This window comes from Acanthochromis polyacanthus, chromosome 17 (assembly GCF_021347895.1).
Source record: "Acanthochromis polyacanthus isolate Apoly-LR-REF ecotype Palm Island chromosome 17, KAUST_Apoly_ChrSc, whole genome shotgun sequence".
NCBI lineage: Eukaryota > Metazoa > Chordata > Actinopteri > Pomacentridae > Acanthochromis > Acanthochromis polyacanthus.
Window position 1 is genome coordinate 10,227,719 of NC_067129.1, and position 27,881 is coordinate 10,255,599.

Genomic DNA, 27,881 nt, shown 5'->3' on the forward strand with positions numbered 1-27,881 from the left:
CTATTTTAACTCTCGGTTGACAAATGGGAACACACATCTCTTTGTTGGCAAGCCTGCAGTATGAAAGTCTTTTTTGGGGGAATGTTTTGCTCTTATATCTGTCTGTGAGTATTCAGTATTTTTTTAACCTAAGTTTAAAACCTCACTGTGTGAAAGACAAAGAAAACACATCAGGCAAGGAAAGGGTGTGTGGGCTTCGGCCAAAAATAGCGATCTACCAGGAAAAAACAATGTGTTTGAGAAAAATGCATTTGTTTAAAAAAAGAGAAAAACGTCTTGACAGCTACAGAGCGGTGGGCTGTGGAGCTTTGCTGGCACGAGTCAGTCACACTGGAATTGTTTTGGCCCAATGTATCAAATTTTACTAATTTCACAAAACATATCAAAAAACATTTTTTCAATCAGTTACAGTAATGTCATCAGAGTTTGCATTGCAAATACATTTGTCTCTACAAACAGCAGCTTTTTAAAACTTTTAAACAGTTTTGGATGTGCAGTAGATAGTGGCGCAAAGTAACTAAGTACGTTTACTGAAAACACTGGATTTCAGTAAAATATTGAGGTGCTTGTTCTTATTTCCATTTCTGAGTAAAATATTGAATTTATACTCCACTGTATTTATCTGAGAGCTATAGCTAATCTTAAAATGAAGATTTTACACAGTGTATAGTCTAACTGTGTTGTTGTAAAGATTAAAACAGTGGTTTTCATTTTTTATTTCCTTCTGACCTCTTAGAAAAAGCAGTGTGTAGTCTGAGACACGTTTCAGATGTTTATGAATGACCCCTTATTTCACCAATGAAATATTACGGTAAAAGTCCGAAAAATGAAAACAGATATGTGTATTAGAACTTAGCTTTTATCTTTTGTCCTCTCGTTAATCCTATGAAAACCCCACAGATTTATCTGGTGTCCTCGTATAAGTAAAACTGTATATAAAGTAGTTTAAACTTCCAGCATCTACAACAGCGACGAGCAGTTTCCGATCTGACATCAATAAAGTGCTTCAGATTCTGATGCTTCAGTATTAATAATTTAATGATGTCATATATAATAATAAATTAGTCAAACGGACCAAAGCAATAGTTTTACTTTAATACTTTAAATACATCTTGCTGCTAATGCTTATGTAGGATTTTTCATGCAGGAGTGAAGTATTTTTGCCTTGCTCAATTGGGCAGAGGATCTGAATACTTCCACGTCTGGCAATAGAGTGTGATGGAGTGTCCTCTCAGCATCCAAAGGGATAGATGTTTAGAGACAAAAATGATTGATTGGTCATAATTAAATGGACTTCTGGAGACCTGTCTAAGCAGCACTATCATCTGTCTTTAGCGCTATCTTAGACTTAAACTCAGACTAGAACCATTTACAGACAAATAAGTTATACATGCACGTGTGATCATAATTCAGTTTGCCTAAATTTTCACTCTGTTTCATTTTCTCTTCTTCTCTTGCCCTCAGGTATCAACAGGATTTGGAACATTCAGATGTGCTCCATACTGTAACTATCATTTACACATAACTTCATTTTGACAGCTTCACCTGAATCAGTTCATTGAGCTCTGCTTGAACGAGCCAACGTCACCACTAAAGAACGTCCAGATGAGGACTGGTTTGGTAGCAATGCATGAAGGTCCATTAGCCGCGCTGCCTCTCCAGGAACAGCCTGACAGACATGTTTACCACCAGGCTGTGGATGTCTCTTTGGATGACCGACAAGTTCAAGTTCCTGTCCTGACTCAAGGCTCCAGCAGCCCGCTAAGAAGCATGTCTGAACTCGTCCCTCTCCTGCACTGTGCTCTGGATCCTGCAGCCAGTCATGCTACAAAATGGAAAGTGTCGCATGTGGACAACTGTTCCATGTGCAACACAACTGAGGAGGGTGGCTTGAAGCAGAATGGACAGTGTGAGTGCAGTAAAAGCTCAGACTTGATTCCTGGAACAGGTCAGGACACGGAGGTGGCAGATCTGGATTGTGGAGCTGCTGTTCACAGTAACTCTCAGATGGAGGCACAGACTGTAAAATACTGTGACGCTGTAATACCTCAGCAACAAGAAGGAAGCCCTACTGATGCTTCCTGTCCTGCTGAGATGTTTTCTACCTGCTCACCAGTCCTGGGCAACTATTGTGACAAACATCTGCCTGCGTCTGCATCAGATGACTGTTCACTGGATGTGCTGAGGATAGTAAAGCACAAGCCGAGTGCCATTGTATTCTGTGATTACGACAACCAGGTGATCACTGTCAATGAGAGCTCTGATGACACAGAATCCTCCTCGTCCACCTCTAAAGAGGGCGAGGATGATGATGATGTTCCCGAGACGTTACAATATAAGGAATTCCTGGTCAGCCGTCGTCGTAGAAACTTGAGCAGGAACAGGAAGGGCTTGAGGAGGAGACAGGATGCCCAGCCTAGCAGCACAGCATCAGCGTGGCAAAAGCCCTCCAACACGGGCAAACCTGAGTTCACAGGTAGCCAGGAGGAAGAGGATACATGGCAGAACAATGGAAAGCAGGTAAGAAAAACAAGACGGGGGTAGAGCGATAACAAAGGCGCAGACGTCTCATTAGCTTTGTGGAATTGCCAGAAGAAGCAGTGTAAGTGTTGCATTGTCCCACAGATAACTGGAACCTTTTCACATTAGGCATTTGTATTGTCATTGAAGGAAAAGCAGAGGTTTTAACAACAAAATTATAAATGACTCTGTTCTCTTCAAGTATCTGACTGAGCCACAGCTTTGTGGCAGTAAACCAGGATTCACTTCAGGAAACTGAAACTGAACAGCTGCATGTGTTTTATTATATGTGCTTGTGCTTTTCCTACTGTGACATGTCAAAGAGGCCAATTTGTAACAGTGATCCTTTTGTTCACCACTAGAGGGCAGCAGTGACACATTTTTTTTTTTAAGATTTGTCAACACAGGCTTGCTGTGGAGGATTTTTTCCAGTGTCTTCCAAAGATTTGTGAAAAATGTGAATTATTGTGAATTATAAATGCTTTTATTGCAACTCATAACAACACTGAGATATTTCATACTCAATATTATGTAATGCACAGTGAGTGGTGTGTAGATCCAGCCCTGTATGTAGATAAAACTTGCAGTTTCAATACACTAGATCACTACTTAAGCTTTATTATATTTTCAAAAAATGGCATAGAAGTATTTTTTAGGTTTAAACCTTGCTATCCAAAAATAATCCAAACAATAATTGCCATATATTGCTAGAGCATCAGCCTCCACACCAACTGATTTCCTGCCACAATTATTCTGTTACCAGAAGTTCTTCGGAAGAAAGTAAAAGTAAAAAGAGCTACTACTTTAGCAGGTATATCTCCTATAATACATTCCTCTCATATTTCCCCCTGGCCCAGGCCTGGCAGCTCTTATCTCCCAGCATGCACCACACCAGCAGGCATCCTTCTAGTGTGATCGTGCCCCTGACTGAGTTCTCACACCTGTCAGAGCAGCCCTCACTCCGCTGGCACATTCCCACAACAGTCCTCTGGCACACTGCGAGCTGTTTCTCCCCTCTTGGCTCAAAATGAAAGGATTACTTCTGCCCGCGCTCCTTTTGTGATGTTGTTCTCCGAGTTTGACCAAGTAGCTTTTAAAGTCAGTTATTGACAGGCTTTGGCCGGTGCTCATTTGAATACCTGTTTAGTGGAAGAGGCCCCGTTGTGGTTCCACATTCTTGGAATATCTTGGCTCGGGCGGTTTTGTCACACTTCCCAGTGTGGGTAAGAAGTTTGCCAAAATGAAATAATTTGAGGATTTTTTTTCATAAAGGAAAGTTATTCCAAAAAAAAGAACTTAGATTGAGATGAGACTTATAAGCTTGACTGTGTCATGCCCCAGAGGTTTAGGTGTGTTGACTCCTGTTACAGCTGGTCAGCGGTCTTTGGCCTGTTACTGTTCAGTCAATCAAGAACAGCTGCTCTTACCAAGTTAAATCAGCTGGAGTTTGTTTTCTTACTAGAGTTTCCATTTTTGTGGTCTGTTATCACAAGACAACTAAATAAATATATTCCCTTTTACCATTCATTTCAGACTGACAGCCACAGCTAGCATCACTGCAGTGGTTAAATAAGATGGTATTTTAAAGAAATGATTTCAATTTTCGGTCCTTGCAACTTTTAGTCTATGAACCAGCTCAGAGTTGCTTCTCTTGATGCCAGATCTGCCTGAATAAATCAGCGATTCTCAAATGATCGTCACTATGTTTAATTCTTTGTGTGGCTATAACTGGAACAAAAATAATTTAAAAATGACTCTATCTTCTATGCAGTTTGGCATGTGTTGCTTGCTTCAGATTAAATGTCAACTTTACAAAGCTAAACTTACTCCAGCCTCCATTTAGCAGAAAATTAAACCTCAGTAACTTTTAAATAGAGGTGAATAGCTGTAATATTGACTCGTTGTACAGCTTACTGAGATTTCACTTTAATGATCAGTTTTTGCGTCCGCGTCTCCCTTAAATTGAGTGTTTTTTAAATGGACTGTGGTGTGAGAAGTGCCTGTGTTTTCCCACTCAGAGCTTCCCTCTCAAACAATACTGTGAGAATATTTTAATAGATATCACACTTGAACTTGTTTTATGGCACTTACACAGGTTGTTTTCTCCTGACTAGGTCCTTCCTTGCGTTTTATCCACTCTCAGATGTGTCGCTTCGGATAAAAGCGTCTGCTAAATGAAATTGCAGAATTGTAGATAAAGGTTTCATTTATTTATTGGACTACAATTTTGCTGCGGCCTATCCTCATTATATTTTGCAGTAGTATATTTAGTTTGATAGCAGGACGTGCTTGTTTTTCTAGATTTGGAGGATCATCAGAAGTAGTTTTCCATTCTGTTTTTGGTGCCTACTTTGGCAAATTTCATATGATGTCCACCACTTGAGACTAGACAGCTCCACTGGAGATTTACTGCATCTAATGTAAGTTAAATCCAGTTATTGTTGCATTTGGGACTGTGGAGGCAGATAACATTCCACAATTGAATTGGAACTTTTTAAAATGCACTTAAGGCCTGGTCAAGAGTGATAATTAGATTTCTGTCAGTCTGAGTCCTTACTTACTTGACTCCCTTTTGAATCGATCTCTAATGCATCTTAAAAGAGACTTAAATGGTTTTGACAACAATTCTGCTTTAAAAATAACATAATTTGGTGCATGAGACAAAATGACAAACACATGCACAACCTCAAATTAAACACATTGTAAATTATTTAACCAAGAGCTGAAGGAAGAAGCTTAGCAGTACATTGGTGAGACTCTGCTAAAATTTTCTGTGTGATCTGATCTTATAGCTGAGTGGTTAGAGCGCAATGGAGCTAATACCAACAAGCACTGAGTCTCTGGTTCAATTCCTGGCCTGCAAAACACTCCATCCCTTTACTGTCACTCCCCTGCTGTCTTCCAGACATTTCTTATCTGTCTCAAGAGCTAATTTTACACAGAATTTTTTTTACACCTCTCCTCTACTGTCCTCTCCGCTAAAGAACAAGTCATCACCCACATTTTTAGTTGCACTTCAAAGCAGCAGGACGCACTAACAAACCAAGAACACACTTTAGCTGTATATACTGTAGAGATATATCACATTAAAAGGTGTCTCAGCCTCTCCGAGTACAGTTCAGGCGAGTAATGAAATGGTCTTTTAGCATTAGATACCGTCATGCATTAAAAGCTCTTTTCGCTGTGAGCTTGGACAGAAACATATTAACATTTCATGAACTGTGAGAGCACTCTGCTGCGAATGCGAGCGAGTGCAAACGTGTCCATATGTGTGGTTGTGCTCACGTTTGCAGCCGCTCATGCCACTGAAAAGCCTCCTCTGGCTGCGTTCTCCCCTCGGCCTGGCTCTGTCCCCCATAGAGAGGGTAAAAATAGCACCCTGGTGCACATAGACAGCCCTCTGTGTTCCTGTGTGTAGGAATCTGGAGACGTGGGGGCTGTAACACACAGGAAATGGCTTTACTGCCAAAGCCGTTACTGCAGATATTTTTTAAACTGGTCAACATGATGGGTTTGGGAATGGGAGTGGACAGAAGGGTGTGCTTGTGTGTGTGGGTGGGTGAGGGCAATGCTTGTGTGTATGTATGCATGCATGTGTGTGAGTGAGGGGGCTGTTTATGGACTTCAAGCTCCTCAAAGGGGTCCTATGTGCTGCTATCAGCCTCTGGGACTCCGGGGTTGGCAGCAGATCCCAGAAACAAAGCAGTTTGTTCATTTCTTGGAAGGCCAGTGAACAAGTGTCTCAGTGAGGATCTGTGACCAATGGGTGGAGAGGGAAAGCGAGGGAAAGCGCGGGTTTAGATATATGCATAACTGTTGGTATGGACAGATACAATGCATTTACATAACTGGCTGTGAATTGGCTTTATTACTGTTACGTAAAGGCAGCTTATACTTCACCAGCAGCCATCTTTACGTTTAGCTTTAGTATTTTTCCTCCATCAAAGCTTCGGTCGTCTTTGCTCCACAATAATCTCATTAAGAAGGTGTCACCTCCTCCACAGTGTATAGTACATTGTGTGCCACTGGTCAGGCTGAAAAAGCACAATGTTCATCTGCAAGGAGCCCAGAGGCGATGAAGGGTGGAGTGGTCGGATGAGGAAGAGGAGTGTGTGTGGTGAGCTTCAGCAGACTTTACTGGGACCAGCGTACATGAAAGGCCTCAGTGCGAGGTTAAGTTTCCCCGTGAGCCATATTTACCCACATTTGTATGTTCTGACCCGTGTGTTCAGGCTGCTGCATGTGACTCCATGACCCTGCTGATGAAAAAGTTGGATCACCTCAATGAGGAGAACCCAGAAGGCCAAAGCGCTAATTCCTCCCACTCGTACGCGGCCAATGCTGATCCGGAGCTGCAGAGCACCACAGTAAGTCCAGCACAGCTCAGTAATGTGACGTGCAATTTATTTATGTGGCGCTTTGAACAGTCTTGACCTGAAATGCAAAGAATTTGAGATGAAAATAAATGAACAAAATATTTAAAAAATGAAGAAACAATGAACATGAAGGTGACATGAGTGAGAACATTTAACAGATTGATGCAGGATGTTACAGCTGTTGTCTGAATAACTAAAGTATGTCAGATAATATACTGACATGTGTAAGTGATGATGTAAAATTGCAAAAATTGTTATTTTTAGTCATATAAACACACTCTGCAGGGGTGGCAGACAATGATCCCTTGAATCAGGATAACACCTGGAAAACTTTACATTTTGCTTTCCAGGTTAGATAATGATAATAAGCAACTTAGGAAGCTGTGTCAACTATTCAGTCATAAATGTCACATTTACTGAAGCTGTGGCTTGTTTTGGATACCATTTTTGGAATACTTCGAGAGCACCTGTCAAATATTAGCTGTAGTATTTTATGTAGACATCCTATGTGACCGATTTAAAGTATTAATGAATACAAAACAACATTATGGACAGTTTTTGAATCGAGTCAATATGAAAACTTTATTTACTTTAACAACCATGATAACGGGAACGCTACAAACTTTACAAATGATTTCTGCTCCAGGAATTATTGCAGCACATGCTGGCGTTTACTGATTGTCCTCTTGCAGCACTGCATATGTGCAAATATTATTTTATGAGCTTGCATATCCTAATCAACTCATATTGAGCCAAAATAGTCTGCAAGTTAAAGATATTCATGAGGTGATTTCATAAATAGCCTACACTTACCTATTATTGTCTGTGGTTTTGGCTAATTTTAAATTTTATTTCCTGTTTTATTTTGACGTCCCTCTTCACACTTCTGTTTTTACTTCCTGTCTTTGAGTGCTTCCCTCCTTTTCTGATTGCCCTCATTAGTTTCACCTGTGGCTCGTCTCTCCAGTCAATTCTTTCTGTGTCGTTTGTCCTGTTTTGTTCACGTCTCTGTCACCTGTCTGGTTCTTTTTGTTCTCTCGTTTGATTTTAGTTTTTACATTTTGAATCTTGCAGTGTTCCCCGGTTCTCCTGCATGTTTGCTGTCTGCTTTTCCCCACCAACTTTTCACCTCATTGGATTAAGTTTACCTTGAATGTGTTTTATTTTTCTTATGGACCTACTATCCCTGGATCATCAGCCACCTTTTGCTTGTTTCATTGGTTACCTTTCTGATAGGTTATTATATTAAAGTATTTTTTTTTCCTGTTTTCACAACCTGTCTGCACTCAGTTCCTTGCCCGTATAAAATCACAACAGTATCTCCAAATAACTCGATTAGTCACAAAGCTGTTGTTGCCAACAGAAAGGATTTTAAACTGAAATCTTTGAATTGAGGTTTAAAATACAAGAATTACTATTGATTGTAATTTACACGCCAGACATACAGCGTAAATCATTCATGGTGGTACAGACTCCGAGAATTTATTATCAAGTCAGCATTCAGCGTACCGCTCGTTGGACAGACAGCCTACTCAGGTGAATGGGTTTCCGAGCTCGCCGTCTCTTAAGAACGCTTAATAATAGTTTGGATGGTCTCCAAGCCTGTTGATTTTCTGCCATTAAAGCCTTTCATAAATCAAGCTGTGTCTGACTTGCATGGCATCCATGTGGAAAAATCGTTGTTCCCTCAGAAACCACAGATATTTACAGCTGAGCTCATCACTGCATACTGTTATTTTTTAAAGCTGTATTTAACATCATTTTCGGAGGCCAAACTCAGTCGGTGGATCTCTCCTGTGCTCTGCTCCACAGCTCTCCTCTCTCAGGGCATTCCAGCTGCCTCATTATGCTTACAAGTGTAAATCTGGTAACCTCAAATAGCTCTTTAACCAGCAGCGCAGAACCTTTGGAATTCTTATAAAATGGCTGTATTTAATCAAACTAATCCCATTCAAACTGTCTGGCAAAGCGGGGAGGCGGCAGTAAAACACATTTATGTTGACGTTTTTAGCTCAGTGCATCGCATTCTCTGTCAAGTAAAAACGCAATTTTCTTTTCAATGTGGACGAAGACACATCAATGTAAAGTACACAACACATTATAATGATCAATAATTAAAATCAATACAAATGGTCTGCTTGGCTAATAGCAGAGGAACAGAGAGACCATTTATACCCATAAAGCCAAATATTTATTGGGTAACAAAGAATACCTCAGCCTAAAACTGTAATGTCGTTTTTCTTCCGCTAAAGGTGTCCAAAGTTGGTGCAATAAAGAGTTAAGATTTGTGTAAATGAATGAAAAAAATGAATTCAGCACTGAAATATCAGAATCCCTCTTAAATGCCCTCACATTTTTCCTCCAGTCAACACAGTCTTTATCTGTCCTGTCCTTCTAGCAGTGACCTTCTTATCATTGCGAGTCATTCGCGTCAAATACAAAAAAAAACTGCTGCCTGTCTGTCATTATTCCATAACATCGTCTGAGTGTCTTTTCATTCTTTCTCCAGCTGCTCTCCAGTAATCGATGTCTGATTGCCATCGTTATTGCATTTCCAGGAGCCCATTAGTTGTTCCATTTTAGAAATGTATTGTTAATGTCATTTCTTTGTCATGACTCTAGTCAGGGCCCATCAGCCATGCATGAATTCAGACTGAAATATTTGACTGACTATTGAATGGACTGATTGACATTTTAAACTGGCATTCATGGTTCCCAGGCGATAAATACTAAATGGATGATCCCCGGACTTTAATCTAATCCTGCCAAGTGGTCCATATGTAGGGTTTAGTGGGAAAATACCAACAATTGAATGGGTAGCCATGGAATGTGGTATACAAGTCCATGTCCCTTTTAGAATGAATTGTAGTGAATTTGGTGATCCCGAACTTGTCAGATTTCCAAATTTTCATATTTTTTTTCGAAAACCTAAACCTCATCTTCAGCCCTTTGTGTTTGTACTAGTTATTAATGCCACCATGCTAATCTGCTAATCTTAATTTCAGCATGTTGCAATTGTTGTTTTGACGATGCTATCATGCTGGTGTTGCTAATAGTCATTTAACAATATTACCATTGTTGCATGACTCTTAGCTTTGTCCAATGTTGGATATTCCACTATGGGAATGTTCCCGCACAATTACTGATAGATATTAATAAATTTAAGTCACCACATTTAGTAAGACTGGCATTATTAGATATTTATATGATGAATACCATCTTTTAGTTTGAACTATACTTTGTTTTGGGGACATGGTGTCCGTGATTATGTAACTGTGACCGCACAGTTCGAAAATTAGCAACAGCATCATGCTGTCTCCATAATGAAAATGCTCCGCAGGGTCAGAAAGGGGATTTTTGCACAGACAAGCATTGTGCGATGTGCTGAACAGAGAATGTGTCTCTCTATGCACGCATTTATGCTTTGGATTCTCAGTGGGGGGAAAAAAGCATGCTGTTTATAGAAATTTGTGCCATTCCTCGTTCACTTTCAGTTCCACACACTCCCATCCTCACAAACCTCTGTGTTATCGGCTCAGCGTTTGTCAGGAGGGGAGAGCGGGAAGCAGAGCGGCGGGTCTTCCCACTGAAGTGGGTGCAGTAGATGCATCATCAGGTCAAGCTGAGATGGACTTTCCAGTGTTGTCACCAAGCGGAGATACTGAGGGGATGAGGACGGTGTGGATAAGAGGGGGATTTTTCAGAAAGAGAGAAGGGCAGTCACATCAACAGGAGTGTCTGATATCATAAAGCACTTCACCTTCTCTATATACTGCACCACAGAATGCAGAGATACAGAGAACTGCTGAGGAGACAGTTGGCATGAACACAGGGGTATGAGGCTGAAGGAGACACAGCAACAGTACAAAAAAAGGGATGCTGCAGAATATGGCAAATTTTAGCTACTAAAAGCAAACATTTTGAGATATAACTGCAACAAATTAAGCTGTCCATTAGACATCTTGACAGCAGATTTAAATTTTTGTCTGAACTCTCCTCAGACTTCTTGTCCATGCTAGTTTAAATGGTAGCGGTTGGACGTGGTGTGATGACATCGTATCTACGTAAAAAAATGAATCTTCAGTCTCAGCTTTAAAGCCAGTGCCGATAAGAAGTCCTCAGAAAACATTCAAGGCCTGTATTCTTATAACCACTGGGCAAATGTGTCTGCTGAGGATCATGTGATTTGATCTAAAGCTCAGGGAAAGCTATACTTAGTAGAGTTTGTGGTGAGATTGCTCTCTTCAGCTGCTGCTTTCAGGAATGAGTTTGAACTTTCATCTTTGTAGTCTCTGTGCTGGGCTAAGGCACCTCTGCTGTGTTTGGATGTCTGACATCTCCTCCTCCTTTGTCCTCCCAGGGAGCTCCAGCTGTGGGCAGGATGAGCGGACGAAGTCAGGATCAAGGAGCCAGATTTCCAGACAAACCTGAGCCGCTGACCAGGCGCCGCTCTCGACCTCTGACCCGCAGCAGACCACTGACTCGCTCGTCCCTCTCATCTCCTGCACATCTCCAGGCTCGACGGGCCAGGGTGAGCCACGCTGTGTTTCTGCATGTGGGTGTGAGAGAAAGAGATGGGCGCGAGTTACAGATTCTCCTTTAAAATTTGGGATTAGTCTGCTGCTGTCTGTGCCAAAGACTTGCAACACTCTAAACCCCACAACCTGCTGGCGTGTTTGAAAGTCATGTTATTTTTTATTTAAATCATTTATCAGCCAGAAACTGGAAAAACAACAAGAATGAACAGATTTTCAACTTTCTGACAGGAAAATTAAGCAAACTGAAGCTTAAAATCGTGAATTTTCATCTATCACTTTATTCTTCACCAAAAATACGTATATTTATTGACCAGATTCTATAAAATGCAAAAAATTCTGCACTGCTTGGTGCAACCAGGAAGCCATTACAGACTGGCTATGACTACAACAAAAATTCAAGGACTTTTTAGGTAAACTGGGTTGAACTGCAGGCTGTGTTTACAGAGCGCAAAGAGGAAACAAACATGAAAGCAAAAAAATGTGAAATGCAGTTCGTAAATATATATATTTCACATGTTGGTGCACCTATAGGAACATGGAAAAATGCTTGAATGTGTTTGTATTTTGCCCAATTTGTGTAAAAAAGCAACTAACGAAATTCAACTTCATTTTTTCTAACTGTTTAGGGATTTCTGGGATCATAGCTGTGCCATACTAAGCAGATGAAATGTTTAAGTTGACTCTGCTTCTCGTCATGGTTTTGCTGTTTCCATTGAGCTTCAGGATTTTATGTTGTAGTAAAAATGACCCTGCAGTGAGGAAAAATGAGACAGGAGTATAAAAACACCCAGAAAATACTTGGAGTTCAGATTGTTTAATGGCAGCAACTGGTTTAGTCACGTATCTGGACTGACTTGGTGGTGAATTTTACTGTCAGAATGAGTGCAGGAGTTGCTTCCTAGTTTCATTCACATTATAAATGAGCTGTTTGAAAAGATGCAGGAGAAACTGTGCCATGATTTCTGTGTTTCATCACAAGCGCAACTAGGCTACAGTCTGCTGCTGCTTCTCCCATGAGAAACCCTCTGAGGCCCACATTTCCTACTGATTACTACACCAGGTTACCGCTCACAAGCTGCTGTCATATCTCTGATGATTTTTCTCAGTTTGATCAGATCAGAGACCAAACCTTCAGCCGTTCCTGCAGTTTGCTCGCTCTCCAGAAACGCGCTATGCAACATCAAACGCCGCACACAGGAGCTTCAGAAGAATGTCTGATGAATATAAAGTAATCATTAAATCGTCTGAGGAAATGTTGTGATGTTCACCAAACTCAATTTGTAGCATTTATTGAGTGAAACCTTGAGGCTGTGGTGTGTAATTGTGGGTTTCCATGAAGAGTGGGCTGACACAAACTGCATGATAGACGCTTTATTTATCATAGTTAAAGCTGCTGACCTCTCTGCCCGTTATATCTTATACTGGGAATTCCTGCTCAAAGCTCTTTACAGGAAAGTTAGTATTTTCCACATTTTGTGTTTTCACTTTTTCTTCACTAGCCACAATTTACTCCCTTCTCCTTTTCTTCTGTCATCCTCCTTCCTCTGTCTGGGCATCTGTCCAGTCTGCATTTCCTGCCCTGTTGTGTAAATAAACTGAAAGTAAAAGGATGAGACAGCTTTGCTCTATCTAGCAGTATGCAAGGTCACCCTTTTTCTCTCCGTCAGCACCGCGGCAACAGCGCAAACTACCACAATTACACCACCGCTCAACCGGTAGCACTGTCAGCCAGATGAAGGGAGTTCAGGAGCAAGATATGGGGAAATGAAGAATTGCAGCATCCACAAGTTCACCGCCTTTTCTGTTTTTTTGTTTTGATTTTTTTTTTTACACTGTAACAGTAGTTAGACAAAATAAACCCAACCTAAAGCTTTTCCTCAAGCTTTTGTGCAAGATGTTAAGAGTTAAGGATGAACTTTGTATGTAATGTGACTGAAAGCTTTAGGAAAAGCTAGATGTGCAGGTCAAACAAAGGTTTCAGCATCATTGCTAAGTTTAGTTAGAAAATTGCATCATGTCCGCAGCATTTGCTTTAATGGGTATACACCGACATATTACAGTTTTAGTGTGGATAAACAGCAGCTACATGTACATATCTGTTTGTGTTTTCCAAAGCAGCAGAAAAAAAATACTGGCATGGTTTTTATCTCAGTGCTCTGTGTAGGTGTAGTAGCTGCACTGCACTGCAGATTGAGGTTTCCATGAGAGACGGCACGACTCTGCAGAATACTACTGTACAGTCCTTTGGTGTCAGAATTAGGAGTTGTGTGTATTTGTGAGGGAGTATGTCGGTGTGTGTTTGAGCATGCAGGTAGGTAGAGGGAGCAGCAGGGGCCGTGGGATCAGACTGATGCTAAGGAGCTGGTTTATTTTCCCCTAACCGTGACTGACAAAGTACAGCTGTCCAAACTCCAATGACTCACTCACACACTCACTTTTACACATGCACACAGATACAGATACAGTGTTCTGTTTGACTTAGATTAAGAGCACTTTTTACATCAAAGCTATTAGTGGAAACATTTTTTTCAACATTGTCATGATATTTTGTATTCTTCAAACTCATGAGCACAAATTGCAGACACTGACCTTATTATTTTTCAATTTTCATAAGTTCAAATCAGCAGTTTTCAGAGTGAATTTTGTAGAAGAAATATTAGACCAAAATACACATGAAGATGAGATATATTTACGTCACATGTGTCTTGTTTCTCTAATTAGCTCTGTGTATAAATGGTCTCATCATTCCATCTTTCTTGTCCGTTTGTCTGTTCACTTATCTTGTGTTCATCTACCTCAGTTCTCCCTCATGTTCCTCATCTGATTCTTGTTTGTACATTTAGTTTCCTGAATCCTGTTTGTCAACCTCTTGTGCTTCATTCCCTTGTGTATTTTGTGCTTCTTTTTTTTGCATTCTGTTTTCTCGCAATTAGTCTCTTTTGATATTCTCTTGTGACTCAGTTTGCATACACCTGCATTCCCCAGCTGCACTTTATTTACTCCCCAGTACTTCAACAAGTTTATTAAAATTTGTCTTTTTGTTGCCATATGTGTATGTATCTGCACTTGAGTCCTTACCTGATGATCCCCTGACGTTTAAAATCAACAAGTCTTTACTGTTTATTTTATTACTTGACTGACTAGTTATTTTGCTTCCTCCCTTTCTGTGTTTCCCTCCTCTTTGAATTGTCCTCACTACTTTCATCTGTCTCGTGTGTCATCTGTGTCTTGTTTTACCAATTAGGTTTTTTTGTATAAATGGTCTTATCCTTTCATCTTTCTTGCCAGTTTGTCTGTTCACTAGGGCTGGCCCGAATAGTCGTTTCTGGCCTCCGAATATTCGGGCCCTATTAAAGACGAATATCCGAATATTCATTCCGCCCCGTAACGTCCGACGGGGGGGTGGGGGGTGGGGGGCCGAGTATTCGAATCCGTTCGTCTGGTCTCCTGGGTCCAAATGTTGCCTTCGTTTTGGCTTCAGTTAAAGTGAAGAATTCCCAAACAGCAGAAGTCTTCAGCATCTTGTCTTGCGTTTATGCAACAAAGTGAAGCGTGACGTCAGAGTCGGCAGTCACCCGGCCATTCGGGTGGTGGTAAGAAACACGAATGGAGGAGCCGAGATGATCCGAACACGGCGGGATGAGCCGAAGTGGGCCGAAGGCGCAGGGAAGAGACGAGCTCCGAATATTTTCGTCTGGGGGGAGGAGGGGTGATCACATAGACATGTGTATATGTTTATGTGATCACATGACGAGATAAGCCGATAAGTGCCGATGTGGGCTGAAGGCGGAGGGAAGACAGTAACGCCGCATATTCTTTCCGCCCGGTAACGTCCGAATATTCGGATACCAAATTAATGTCTGGATAGTGCCGTAGCGAACGAATATTCGGATATTTGGGATATTCGGGTCCAGCCCTACTGTTCACTTATCTTGTGTTCACCTGAGTGAATTCTCTCTCATGTTCCTCTTCTGATTCTCATTTGCACATTTAAATTTGTAAATCATGTTTGTCAAACTGCAGCCAAACAATCATATATTATATACTAAATGGAATGGGACTCATCACCCTGGTAACCCAGACATGTAAACATGTAGTTTTGGTGCCTGAACTAAACCACATAGCAAGTGAAAACTAAACAGGTTCAAATTTAATTGTAGTCTAAGAATAGTGTTCTCACATGGGTTACAAACCCTGGCCTGTTTAGAAAAAGTCTTGTTGCTCACTTATGCTGTCATCCATCCATCCTACCGCCTGTGGTGGACTTTCCTTTCCTACAATGTCTCAGTTGTACCTTTCAGGGCAACTTTTTTCTTGTTCAAAATGTAAATGAGAAGGCAGTTTAGTTGCATAGGAGCATAAAAACAGTGGGCAAGTGTTTTTTTGTTTTGAGACAGACTCGAAAGACTGGCAAACTGAATTGTTAATTGTGATCTTTTGAGATGACAGAATACAAATCACCTTTTTTCTGTGAAACGAAGCATTTAATTTACCTTCATCATTTTAAAATGTTAGCTGACGGATGAGATGATGCTTTGTCGTTTTCGGAATTGTACAGGATGACCTCAGGAAACCCAATGGAAACTGTGCAGAACTGTAGGTGAATGCCAGCTTCTTTGTATGGATGTGGGGTTTTCCTGTGACAGTGGCAGCATTCATGGCACACTGTGTTCATACACTGCTTAGGAAGTAATCTGGGTCATTAGGTACCCTAACCTTGAAATTTGTCTGGAACAGTGGACAGTACTGCACTGTAAAACATCATACAGGAAGTTAGGCAAATCAACTTAAATATCTTTTTTGCTGACCACTTTACAACTTAACCTTACTACCTGTAACTTTAGGCACTTGAACTATAAGTTAGTGTTAAATGAAGAAGAAATGCTTTAAACTTAAAATAACCATTTAATTGTTGATGCAAATAGTTCATTCAACTTAAAGGGGAACTTCGTTTTTTTTCAAAACCGGTGTTTTGGCGCGAGCTCTCGTGCGATTTCGGAACGAGATTTGCATTCTAGCGTCCTGAGATTTGGATACAGACCACAACAAAGAGCGATTGCCAGGTAATGTGGAAGTTTTCGTTCACTTCTCATCTCTAGTATGTTGTGGGACACTCATTGAGACTATCTGAGCCGGTCAGTGTGGGGCAAAAAGCACGTTAGGGCGGACTTTGACGCGGGGGGGCCAGCTGCCCAATACTTTTCGCTAGCCGAGCTGCTAGCTGAGCTGCTAAGCTGCCTGCCTGGCTAAATACTGGAGCTATGTCGAAAATTCATTTCTCCATCACTCACATGTATGAAATTACATATGAAAACAGACCCCAGGTTGAAAAAAAACGAAATTCCCCTTTAATGTCTTCAGTTTGTTGATATTTTGTCAAATTCAATTTATTTAACTCTGTCCATTTTCCATTTTCACAAACTATCAGAAAACTTAAGCAAATTAATCATTTGAAATGCAGTTAACTCTCCTTTTCTAAGGCATAAATTCAAAGTTTCATGATCTTAAAATTATGTACAGTGTGTGTGTACGGCTGAAAGGTTATCGACTTGACAAAGGATTTTAGTTTTTTTTAAATTATGTTATAATCTAATTAATTCCGCCCTTCAATGAGTGATCGTCATCTATTTTGATTACCTTTTCTGTCATGGCCCCTTTTCTTATTTTACTTTCAGACTTTCAACACCCACACACACCTTCACTGTCCTTTTGCAATTTCCTGTAATTTAATTGCATCATCTATCATGATTTAAGTAGCTTTTCCTTGAAAGGACTTCGGTCTAATTCATCAAATGGATGTCACCTATTAACATGCTTCACTTGTGCCCCCCCCCCCCCCCCCCCCTTTTAATTCCAATAAATCTGTCATTCACTTGAACAAATAAACCTTTGGTGCTTGGTGGATGTTCCTATACTGAAAAGGCCTAAACAGTTTCTGTTTCTCTCGGTTGAACCAGATTTAGAATTAGGGTCATTTTCCCAGCTACTGTGCATCAGACATACTGAGTTTACATTCTCTGCTGCTTCAGAGTGAATCCACTAACTGTTTGTATATATTACTGCTTTTTTCCTGATGCTTATCTTGTTTTTCTTTCTCTTTTTCTCTTTTGTCATTCCAGGCGGCTGCAAAGGTGACCGGTGGATCAGCAGGTACGATAACCTTTAAAGTGAGAAAGTGTGTGTTTCAGTGAATTTGTGTATACTTAAGGGGGGTGCATTCACTGTCCTGTCTGTTGGATTGTTTGCATTCCCATTTTGGGATAAAACCGGACTTCTGGGAATGTCTCCCACATGATTCATAGCCACTATGTGAAACCTCAGACACTCAGAAATAATGATATACTGTATACTACAACACAAACACACACACACAGTCTAGCTTGTGCATGTTTAGGTGCAGAAAACACAATCCGCATCCACTTTGAAGTTATGTTTACTTTTAGCTCACAGAAGCTGACATCTCCTTCAGCAGAGCAAAAACGGGTTTTGTAATTTAAAGTCTGTTGCTATAATTTATTCTTTTCATTCAGAGTTGAATTTTTATCGTTTCTCCCTTTTTCCTCTGGGAATCACGTTCTCTGAAACTGTGATACTAGCGTATCACGGAGGTGATTAATGAGTCCAACTCTGACCCCATTCATATCTCTTGTCCTCAGAGTGTGTCTCTTTTGATTGACATGCACAGGCGTCATGGCGACTGTAGTTAAGTGCAACCCGGGGAGATGTCTTGGCGACAGGGTCACATTGGCTGCGCTGTGAGATTGTTTACTTTTGTGTGCTTTGTCTGTACATGTGTGTATATACGTGTGTGTCGTAACGGTCGGGGAGTCTCCGATGTGGCAGTACCACCAGCCGAGGTCACATTACTGTCAATGATAGTCCTCGGAGGAGAGGTGTACTGTGGGTAATGAGGCCCCAGAGGCTGCCGGGAGGTCAGAGGGGATGCCATCAGTGGCATGCGACGAGCGTGTGTTTGTGTATTTGTGAGAAACATTTCATACAAACATGGCAGCGCTGAGAGAGGAGTGTAGATTAGATTCATTGTTTGGCCGCTCATGCTTCAGGTTTGTTTTCTCACTCAAGAGTGTTTATTTTCCTCTCTGATATCAGGAAACGCTTTAGCTCTTTGACAAAAATCCCTTCTAATCAATCAGTGTTTGTCGGCCTGTGTGGTCTGTGTCTTAGCTGCACGATATGATACGGTCATATCTCGACTCGCATAACTGACATTCACTCCGCTCTCTGCCAGATAAACAGGGAATTCCTCCCAGGAGTTTTATCCAGAACTGGTGCTGTTCATACTGTGTTCTCTGCTGGGTGCCTCCTTATCTGCCTGCAGATTATTGTAATTGCCCTCAGCGTGTATCTTTGATGTGTTCATTGACTGGGACAGCTTTATTGAATATCTGTGGCTACATTTTAGAGGGAATTCGTGGCATGATGGTATGTGGTTTGAACTGAATCGGCCCTCAAGCCACAGAGGACAAAATGTTTTAATCCCTGCGAAGATTTATTATCGGTACATTTTTCTGGAAAATTATGCAGTAGCAGTGAAGTATTTCTCTATAGATGTTTAAGGGCTTTGTTTGATCTCAAACTCGCATTTTAAATGAGCCTTTAATCTTTGAGGTCACCTCCATGATGCCTGCAGTGTCTTACTTCTGCACATTGCACAAAACAGATTTTTCACCATCTTAACCCACTTCTCAACTTGGATTAAGGATTATGACAAATTCATTTGCCTACTTGATGTGGCTGTTTGTCATGTGATGTGCAAATTGTAAAGGCGATGTGAAAATATTTAGACTTGTGTCATTACTAGGAAGCCTTAAACGTTCTTATATTTTTGAAAAGTTCAGAATTTTGTACCGTTTTTGTGCAGGCTCTTTTATTAATTGTACTCATGTAGAGAACCTGCAACCACATTCAATGTTAAAGTGCTAGTCGTGATTAAATCCTGGTTTATATCATAATTTCAGTTCACTGTCTTGTCTCAACAGTAACCAGAAGTATTGTATAGAGAGCTGCATCTTCAAGAAATTTTGCTTTTCAGTTTCATATGAAAACCGCATATACAACCCCATTTCCAAAAAATTACATTTCGATACAAAAACAATGCATTCTTGTTTATATTTTAAAACAAATGCCTTTTCTCCAATAAAGGCAAGACTGTGACGTAGTACGAAAGGCTTCCAGTTTTAAGGGGCCACAGCACGAGGACACCAGCCTAAGTCAGCAACAGCGCTTTCAACCAGGAGACTGGGGGTTTCCATCCCATGTGGAACCTCTTAGATTTAAGTATTGTTTTTACTTGTTGTTTACTCTTATAACAAGTGAAAATGGTTGTTTTACTAGTTAGAGGTTTGGTTAAATTTAGCCACTCAAAACTATGTGGTTAGGTTTAGGAAAATATCACGCTTTGGGTTAAAACACAATCCTGTTTGAAGCTGCTTCTCCATTTTCTGGGTTACCAGGGCGATGAGTATCACCCCATCTAATATATGGTTGGCTGAAAAGGAGTGGCTGTAAAACTCTAATATTAAAGTCATAGATAAGTTGATATGAAACTTACTTGTAACATGTCTGGCAGAAAATGTTCAAAAATGGCACAAAATGTTGTTTAAAATGTAATTTAGCTGAATGGAAAAGGGTTTTTTTTTTAGACAGGGCTGGTATAGCAAACAGGTGCTCTGCCAGTTATGCAAACACAAAACCGAATGTGCTCACATTGCTGCAGTTAAGGCTACCAGTGCCCCTAACTATCGACCAAAGAGCTTAAAGCAGCTTGAGAAGATGACCAGTGCGTTCAAATGAGAAGTGTTAATCAGCACTGTACACTAAAGTCTCATGCTTTGGACTAGATGGGAGTTGTACAGTAAATCTGGTATCTTTAGATCCATCCACCCAACCACCCACCCATTTTCTAAGCAGGCAATTCCAGACTTCCTTCTTCACAGCAACAATTTCCAGTTCTTCCTGGGGGATCCAAGGCGTCCCCAGGTCAGATGAGATATGTTATCCCTCTAGTCAGTTTTGGGTCTACCATGAGGTCTCCTCCCAGATCTCATTTTCTTGGTCCCTGCCCAGAGCTCATGACCATAGGTGAGAGTTGTGATGAAGACCAACTGGTAAATGGAGAGCTTTGCCCTCCAGCTCTGCTCCCCCAGTCTTTCTCACGCTCTGCTTTCCTGTTACCCATGAACAAGACTCAGTGATACTTAAACTCCCAACCAGGATGGAGCAACCTACTGGTTTCCAGCCGAGAACCTTGGCTTCGGACTTGGAGGCACTGACTTTCATTTCTGCCAAAAACAAAACCAAGTCATTTGCAAAAGCTGACACGCAACTCAGAGGTTCCCAAACTGGGTGTGTCTTAAGATCCTGTCCATGAATATCACAAACAAAACCAGATACAAGGTGCTAACTTGGCAGAGTCTCAATGGAAGCATGTTTGACTTTTTGCCAAGAAAACAGCTCAAACTTTGCTTCTATATGATACTGAATGGTTCATAGCAGCAGCCACATACTCCTGCAATAGCCCCACAGGGTTACCCAGGGGACTCAGTTGTAGGCTTTCTCCAAATCCACAAAACACATGTGGGCTGTATGGCCAAACTCCAGTACCTCCTTCAGCAGCTCTGCAAGGGTAAAGCACTGGAATAAATTTTTATATGGAAACCCAGCAATGTGATCCCTGGATTTCCTACCATCTCAGTCGACCTATCCATAGGCATCACTGACCTCCACACAGCAGTGGCAGCAAAGATAACCCAGCAGCATTGATAGTTTTCTTTTAGCTCAATCCTAAAAAAATTAATCTGAGAGCAGACAGTCCGACTGGAAAATGGGAAGATGTATTTAGCAGTGCAGAAGGCAAACGAATAAATAATACACTTGACCTGGACTTGACAAAGGACTTGTTTGGCTTTGACTTGGAACTTGATAGCCAACACCAACACAGTAACTCTCGTGTCATTCTGAAATATGTTTTAGTAAAACCGTTCATGTAGTGTTTACCTCACACACGCATTCTATGTTTGACTTGTAACTTTTCATCTTTGGCTGTTCGAGTCCAGAACATCAGGAAAATACCTTCATTCCACCTTTGCATTTTTTTTAAAAGCTGCACACTACAACATCTCTTACAAAGATGTTTCATAAGAGTGTTGCTATTTTAGAGCGCCTGATAAGCTACAGATGACCTTGGTCTGAAAAAACACACTCTGACACACATTCTCGTCATTTTCACTGCAGTCTAGGATTATAAAAAACACATATAATCCATCAGAATTTTCACGTTATTGGAAAGTGCTCAGAGGGGCTGTGAGTAATCTCAACCTATGGCCCGGGAATCCTTTTAGTGAGACTCTTGCATGTCTGTAACATGATTTTAATATATCAAACTGGAAGAATTCAGCATCATCTGCAGCTCCGGCAACCTCCCGTCACACATTTTTCTACAATCGGTCTCATGCTGATATTTAACCCAAAACTTCTGTTTTCTTACTTTAGTTGTTACTAAAGATGCAAACTTTCGCTTTTGACTTGTGTAAATCAGGTTTCAGTCTAACAATGCTGAAAGTGTGAAAAAAAAACTCTACTGCGTTACGCCAAAGATACCTCACACAGAAAATAAGCTGGCTCAGCCATTAATTTGCAATAAAGCTTTATGACTTAATGACGGTGGCTTGCTGTGGTGTTATTATGAGCGCATGTGTGTGTTGGTAGCTGTGATGTGCAGATCCAACCGAGTGCACACATTAAAGCTTCGTAGTGCTAGGAGGTCCCTTATTAACTCGCTGCTTAGTAAGTGAACGTGTGTGTCAGTGTGTGTCTGTGTGTATTGTAAATATTGCAGCAGTGTGCAGCAGTTGCTTTAACAAGTCTGGAAGTGGATTTGGCTGCAGTCCCAGTCTCTCCTCCTGTTTCCTTCTTCACCTCTCCCTTTTCATTTATCCTCTGTCTTTCCGCCCTCTGCTGTCTCTTCTGATTGTCCAATCTGTAAATCGACCCTCAAAGAGAAGATTTTTTCACGTCTATCTTCCTTTATTTTTTCTACTGTAACTGTTTGCTATTGTTCCATTAGCATGGTTTTTATCCCCTGAACTTCTGTATGGATCCTTTTCCCAAAGCCTTTTTTTCTTAATTTGTAAAGGACATGCATGTAACACGACCTGCAAATCCAGTAATACAAAAATAATCTCACACATTTATTGTATATCTATATTGTCATACTATCCAGAACCAATTATCCAGCCTTTACTTTCTTCCTTGTCTTAAAACTTCTGACTAAATCCTTTAATAGTAGAAATAAGGAGCAATTAACATTTATCTAAATCTTATTTCCCTGTTTGTCTCTATTCTTGTTTTGAATTTGCACATAAATAGCTGAGTGTCAGTACCAGAAAAATAAAACAATACTCAGTTTGATTTATTATTAACTTGGTTATCACATGAAAACAGACATTTTCTGTCGTCTGTTTGTTCTCGGTGAACCTCCTGCTTCATTGGTGAATGCCTTGGTCTCTTTTTAATGTCTTTATACTGTGAAGCAATGGTGAAACATCTGTAATGTTTAACCCCTTTAGCTCCAGGATAGTTTCTGAAGCTTCCGCCTGAAAAAACATCCCTAAATTTAGTCAATAACTGAAGCAAAACTGTAAGCCAAGACATAAACCTTAGACTTTGTGGATGAGGAACACTTCAGAGAACTGTGAAATAGACTTTGTAACAATCTAGAATTTTACTTTTTTTCTGTTTTTTTTTTTCATATTTTTAAATTCCAGAAAAATAAAATTACAAAAATAAACAGATTTTGCACATCTATCATTAAAAGCCTGTAACTGTAAATAGCTCAAAAGATTCCTTTAAAAAAAATCTGTTTTCTTGCCTGTCAATATGCATTCACAAATATATCACAATTTCATGAATATTGCTGCTTTTCACAGATCAATAATACAAAAGAAAATTATTCAACTAAATTTCAACTAAAAAGTGTTCAGCGTTTTTCCTCTGAGTGACGATGATCAATACCAAGCACTGATTCATCTCTGAGTTTGTTGCAAAATATTTGCAAATGGAGAGAAGCAAAGTCAGAAGACGCTGTGGGTGTAGTTCTCATCTGTTACAGTAGTTCCTCTTAGGTTTCAGAGTTCCACTATAATTAGACACACATCATGCCTGAGATAATGACTTCCATGTTCAGTATGAGAGCATGATGGCGATGGTTTAATTGTAACAGAAAGGCCATTACATTTGGCAGCTTTTAAGCCAAGACAAGACTCTGCTGCTTGTGTGTTTGTGTTTCTTTTAGTCTGTGTGTTTGGCAGCATACATATTTGTGTATCGCCTGTACACGCTTGTGTGTTTGTGTGTGGTCCCGCAACCCTATGCCAGCTTGAGGAAGGAAGTGGGTCCTTGAGGATTTTCCAGGAAAAATGCGTATTTTAACCGCTCAAGACCTCCCTATATGCGCACAGCTCTAAGTGCCTTCATAATGAGACACTCGGCAAAAAGGCGCTCCTATCAGCATGTGATCTGCACTCCCATGACCTGTGGAGTTTCCTTCGTGTCCATTAGCTATTGTTTCCCCTCCCGGTCCTGCCCCAGGTCCTGCTACTTCCATACCACAGCCTGCACCCCGTAGTCCTGTGCACTCGGCTTTCAAAGCTCCAAATACATCGTCTACCCCTCCGCATTCAGCAGCGTGCTGTATACCTCGGCCTGACTCTGCTTCCCATAGCGCCGCCCCGGTTTCCTCTGTTTCCCATCTGTATCGTCTCTCCTCTTTGGCCCGTCGGCCGAGACCTTTGCTTTGTGCCGCTGGCCTGGGGTGGGCCGCGGTGATAGCCATCTCCTGCTGTAGGTGATCCACTCTCCTGAACAGGAGGTGGACGATGTCAGCAGACTTATCTTCGAATCCGGACAAGGGAAGTTGTTGTTGCTGTTACTGGAGAGTGTGCGGATAGACACTCTGAATTAGCTCCTGACCCACTTTTCTCCCCCCGTTGGCCCAATTTTTTTTGAAGGAACTGACCAGAGTAGCATTCCTCAGCGGCTGGTGCAGAAATATTGACAGAGACGCTGATACTGTTGACTCAAGCCAACATGGACAGATGGGGTATAATGTTGGCGCTCCACATTGCTATTTTAGTTTAGATCCTCTTGTGATGACACATGGTAAGCATATGGATCCTAAAATAACAAAAACATAATAGCGTTTTATTTCTCGCTCCCACACGCTCCTCTGTATTTTAGTCAAGCCTGCTGCTCATAACTCAAACGTCAGACAGGAAAATGTGAATTGTTTCCACTCGGCCTTTCTCCTGCTTCTACTGGAAAATCAAGCATCTTCAAGCTTTTCACAGAAAAGATTTCAGATCTTTGTCTGAAATCAGGTTGTCTCTGCTCCGATCTCAGTGCCACCATCGTCTGACTCCTCTTTTGTTCCCACTCTTGCTGAGTGTTCGCTGACTTCCCTTCAACCTGCCAATCACAATGGCATCAAAGCCAGAGGTCAAGTTAGCAAGATAAGCCCTGAATACTAAACACATCAGCAATTTTTATTTGAATTTCCATATTTTGTGTGTGACATCTTAGTGCAATTGAGGTTGTTGCTGCTTTTACTTCCTTTAGTTTTTACTTACTTCTCTGGAAATGCTTGTAATTTCATAGAAACCACGCTCAAATAGCTACTTCTACAGTTTTCGCTTCATGCTTGGCTCTTTCAGGTAAAGAACGCATAAACAGATGCTGCGATCTGAATCCTCACTCTCCGTAATGCTTTTTGGGGATGTGAGCAGCATATGGAATCACTACGTGATCCAAAATACGATTAATGGATGGACGTGCATGTGTGAGAGTGAGTGTGTGTCTCGTGGATAACTAAAACACATAGCTTGTGCTAGGAATTTAGGTCAAGGTCACACTGTGCCATCTGTTTAATGCTTTCACTTAATCTGGAGGTTTTTTCCACTTGAAGCGGACCGGTGCTTCTCTCTGCAGGTGACACGCCGCCGACAGTTTGTTTTACAGGATGTGAAAAATGCTGCAGAATTTTTCATGCAGCATAAATACCGGCCTCTGTCTCAATTTATCATTTGTTGAGTTTTGATTGCAGTGAACTTGAGCATTACAAGTAAGCAGCTGTTGAGGTGACATGCAGTATAAATATGGGGTTTATGTCTGTGTGTGTGTTTCAGTCTCGAACAGTGGAGTCAAGTGAGCTGAGCTGCTTGGCCTGAATGACTGAGTGTTGCTGAAAATAGAAGGCAGAGATGGAGCAGAAGAGGAAAAAAAATGAGCTGGAGGAGGAATAGATACAGGGTGCATGTTAGCAGAGAGGACATGTAAATTTAAGGAATCTTCGAGAGGGAAGTGGGTTGGACACGGTGCTTTTGTCACAGCCTTTGATCATGTGATCTGTTGAATCATTGATTAGACTGAACTCGCTGACCCAGACTCTGCGAGCGTATGCAGCTATTGACTTTTTACAGATAGAAAAGGAGAATCTCAAAAGCCTTGCATTCTGGGAGGTTTCTTCAGAAGAATAAAATGTTCAGGAAAGTCAAATGTAGCTAAAATTCAGCCTAAAGGTGGAACTCAGTGCTGTCAGTTTCCTTTTTTAATAGAGATTTGTCTGTAGATTTTCAGTCACTGTACATTTTTTGGGGTTTTGCCTCTCATTGATGAGACTTCAGCCTTCAAGCCTCCTTTTAATGCAGCTCTTAGGATTAATTTAGAAATACTCGAGGGTCGTAATGATGTTCAGGCCTTAGAAGATGAGCAGGAGTATTTGTAAAATTGTCTGTAACCGCTGGAGACTAGGGATTGGAACATGTTTGCAACCCTGACATGCAGTTTGTGCAATCATTGACTCACTTTGCAGCTTACCTGACACAACTTCCTCACCTCAGATAGCCTGACAGGAAGAAGGATGAGAAACTCCTTCCGTTTTTCTTCACCTTCTCCTCCAGCTTCTGTCCATTTCTGCACTGGAGCTGCAAGATCTGATTGCCCCCGTCGGTGGAGACGCCCATGCTCCGCTGTGTATTTGTACAGAAAATCAGATCCCGGGTCTGTCCAGAGCATGTCCATTGTGCTGCTTTGATTGGCTGTTTGTGCCCTGGAATGTGTTGGTTTGGTGTTTTGATTGGCCGCTGCTGTGAGACGGTCTTCCTGTGGCGCTCTCTCTCTCTCTCTCTCTCTCTCTGCCTCGGGTGAAGGCTGACCTCAAGGACCAGCTCGCCATCCACGTTTCATAGGCTTCATCGTCACAGGGGAGAAATACAAGACTAACTGTGTCACTGGGACGTTCCCACAGAAGTGTTTAATTTCTCCCGTTTTTTTCACACTGTTTCTCAACCCATAAGCTTTTCTAGTTTATTTAACAGCAGATGTTTTTCACTGCAGCAGCTGATACAGTCCAGGTACAGCTAGCATCCCACATTTCTTGCTTTGGATTCCTCTTCGGAAAGATCCAGCAGGTGAAAACTAACAATCCTAGACAATATATGAAGTTTTCACAATGCTAAAATTTCAGGCTGTTTCCAGCTTCCTATGAATAGTTTCAGTACAGTACGAATGGATCAGTGCCAGGAGACGTTGCAGTGACTATTGCAGCAGTTTCCTTGCTCTAACTGGTCAACTGATGCTTGTCTCTTGTAAAACTGGGATTTACGTCACTCACAACATTATCAGGGTCATTTTGTCGGATTTCATTTTGTCGCTTTCTTAATACTGGGTCTTCTTAATGGAAGATTTTGGATTGATATTGTGGTAACAGTGTTTAATGAATATTTAGTGTCCCCAGGTATTATTTTCGTGTGTTTTTTTCACTCACTTTTTGGCGTATTCCAATAAATTTACCATGGCACTATATGTATGTCGGTCTTGAATGTTCAAAAGGTCTTAAGAAAGCACAGAACATTCCTGCAGTACTTAATCCGTGCTCCTTAGAGTTATGTCACTGTGCTCTGATTATAAGCCAGCCTGTAGTTGACTGTGTTAATGTGCTAAAATCCCTAAATCCTGCAGCCCGTTCCTGACAGCACAGGCCACCAGGGTTTGTGGACATGAGTGTGTACGCAGTTTGCATTAGTGCGGATTTAACCTTATTTACATATTTAAATTACACTTTCATGTGGCTATTCATGTTTGTGCATAATTTAGTATGTTTCTCTCTTTTTAAGTGATGAGGAAGTTGATCATTATGCCATCACTCTGGTATCTGTAACAACCCACAGTTAAGCCCCAAATTATACACATCCATGACAAATTTTGATTTATGGTACATTTTTATTTGACCGTTAGGTTTCTTCTGGATGGGAATATCATAAACAAGTGACAAAAGAAAATAAGACATTGTGTCAGAGATGGTAAAAACACACTTTAATAACTGGAATGTAAGTTTTTTTTGTAATTTCTACCATTTTAAAGAACATGAGAA

The 27,881-nt window shown here is 41.0% G+C and overlaps 1 protein-coding gene across 1 annotated transcript; it reads left to right on the forward strand.

The window, feature by feature from the left end:
* The first annotated feature begins 1,463 nt into the window (after positions 1-1,463).
* Positions 1,464-9,300, forward strand: LOC110961441 (uncharacterized). The gene is made up of 3 exons (XM_051937901.1): positions 1,464-2,520; positions 6,753-6,887; positions 9,295-9,300. Exons 1-3 carry the CDS (start codon positions 1,606-1,608, stop codon positions 9,298-9,300), a joined length of 1,056 nt encoding a protein of 351 aa, XP_051793861.1. The 5' UTR covers positions 1,464-1,605.
* The last annotated feature ends 18,581 nt before the right edge of the window (positions 9,301-27,881 follow it).

What these genes read in the sequence shown, in the direction of transcription:
- LOC110961441 (XM_051937901.1), top strand. Translation starts at nt 1,606, where the DNA reads ATGAGGACTGGTTTGGTAGCAATGCATGAAGGTCCATTAGCCGCGCTG. An exon ending in GGCAGAACAATGGAAAGCAG is followed by an intron (nt 2,521 to 6,752) that starts GTAAGAAAAACA and finishes CCGTGTGTTCAG; the next exon opens with GCTGCTGCATGTGACTCCAT.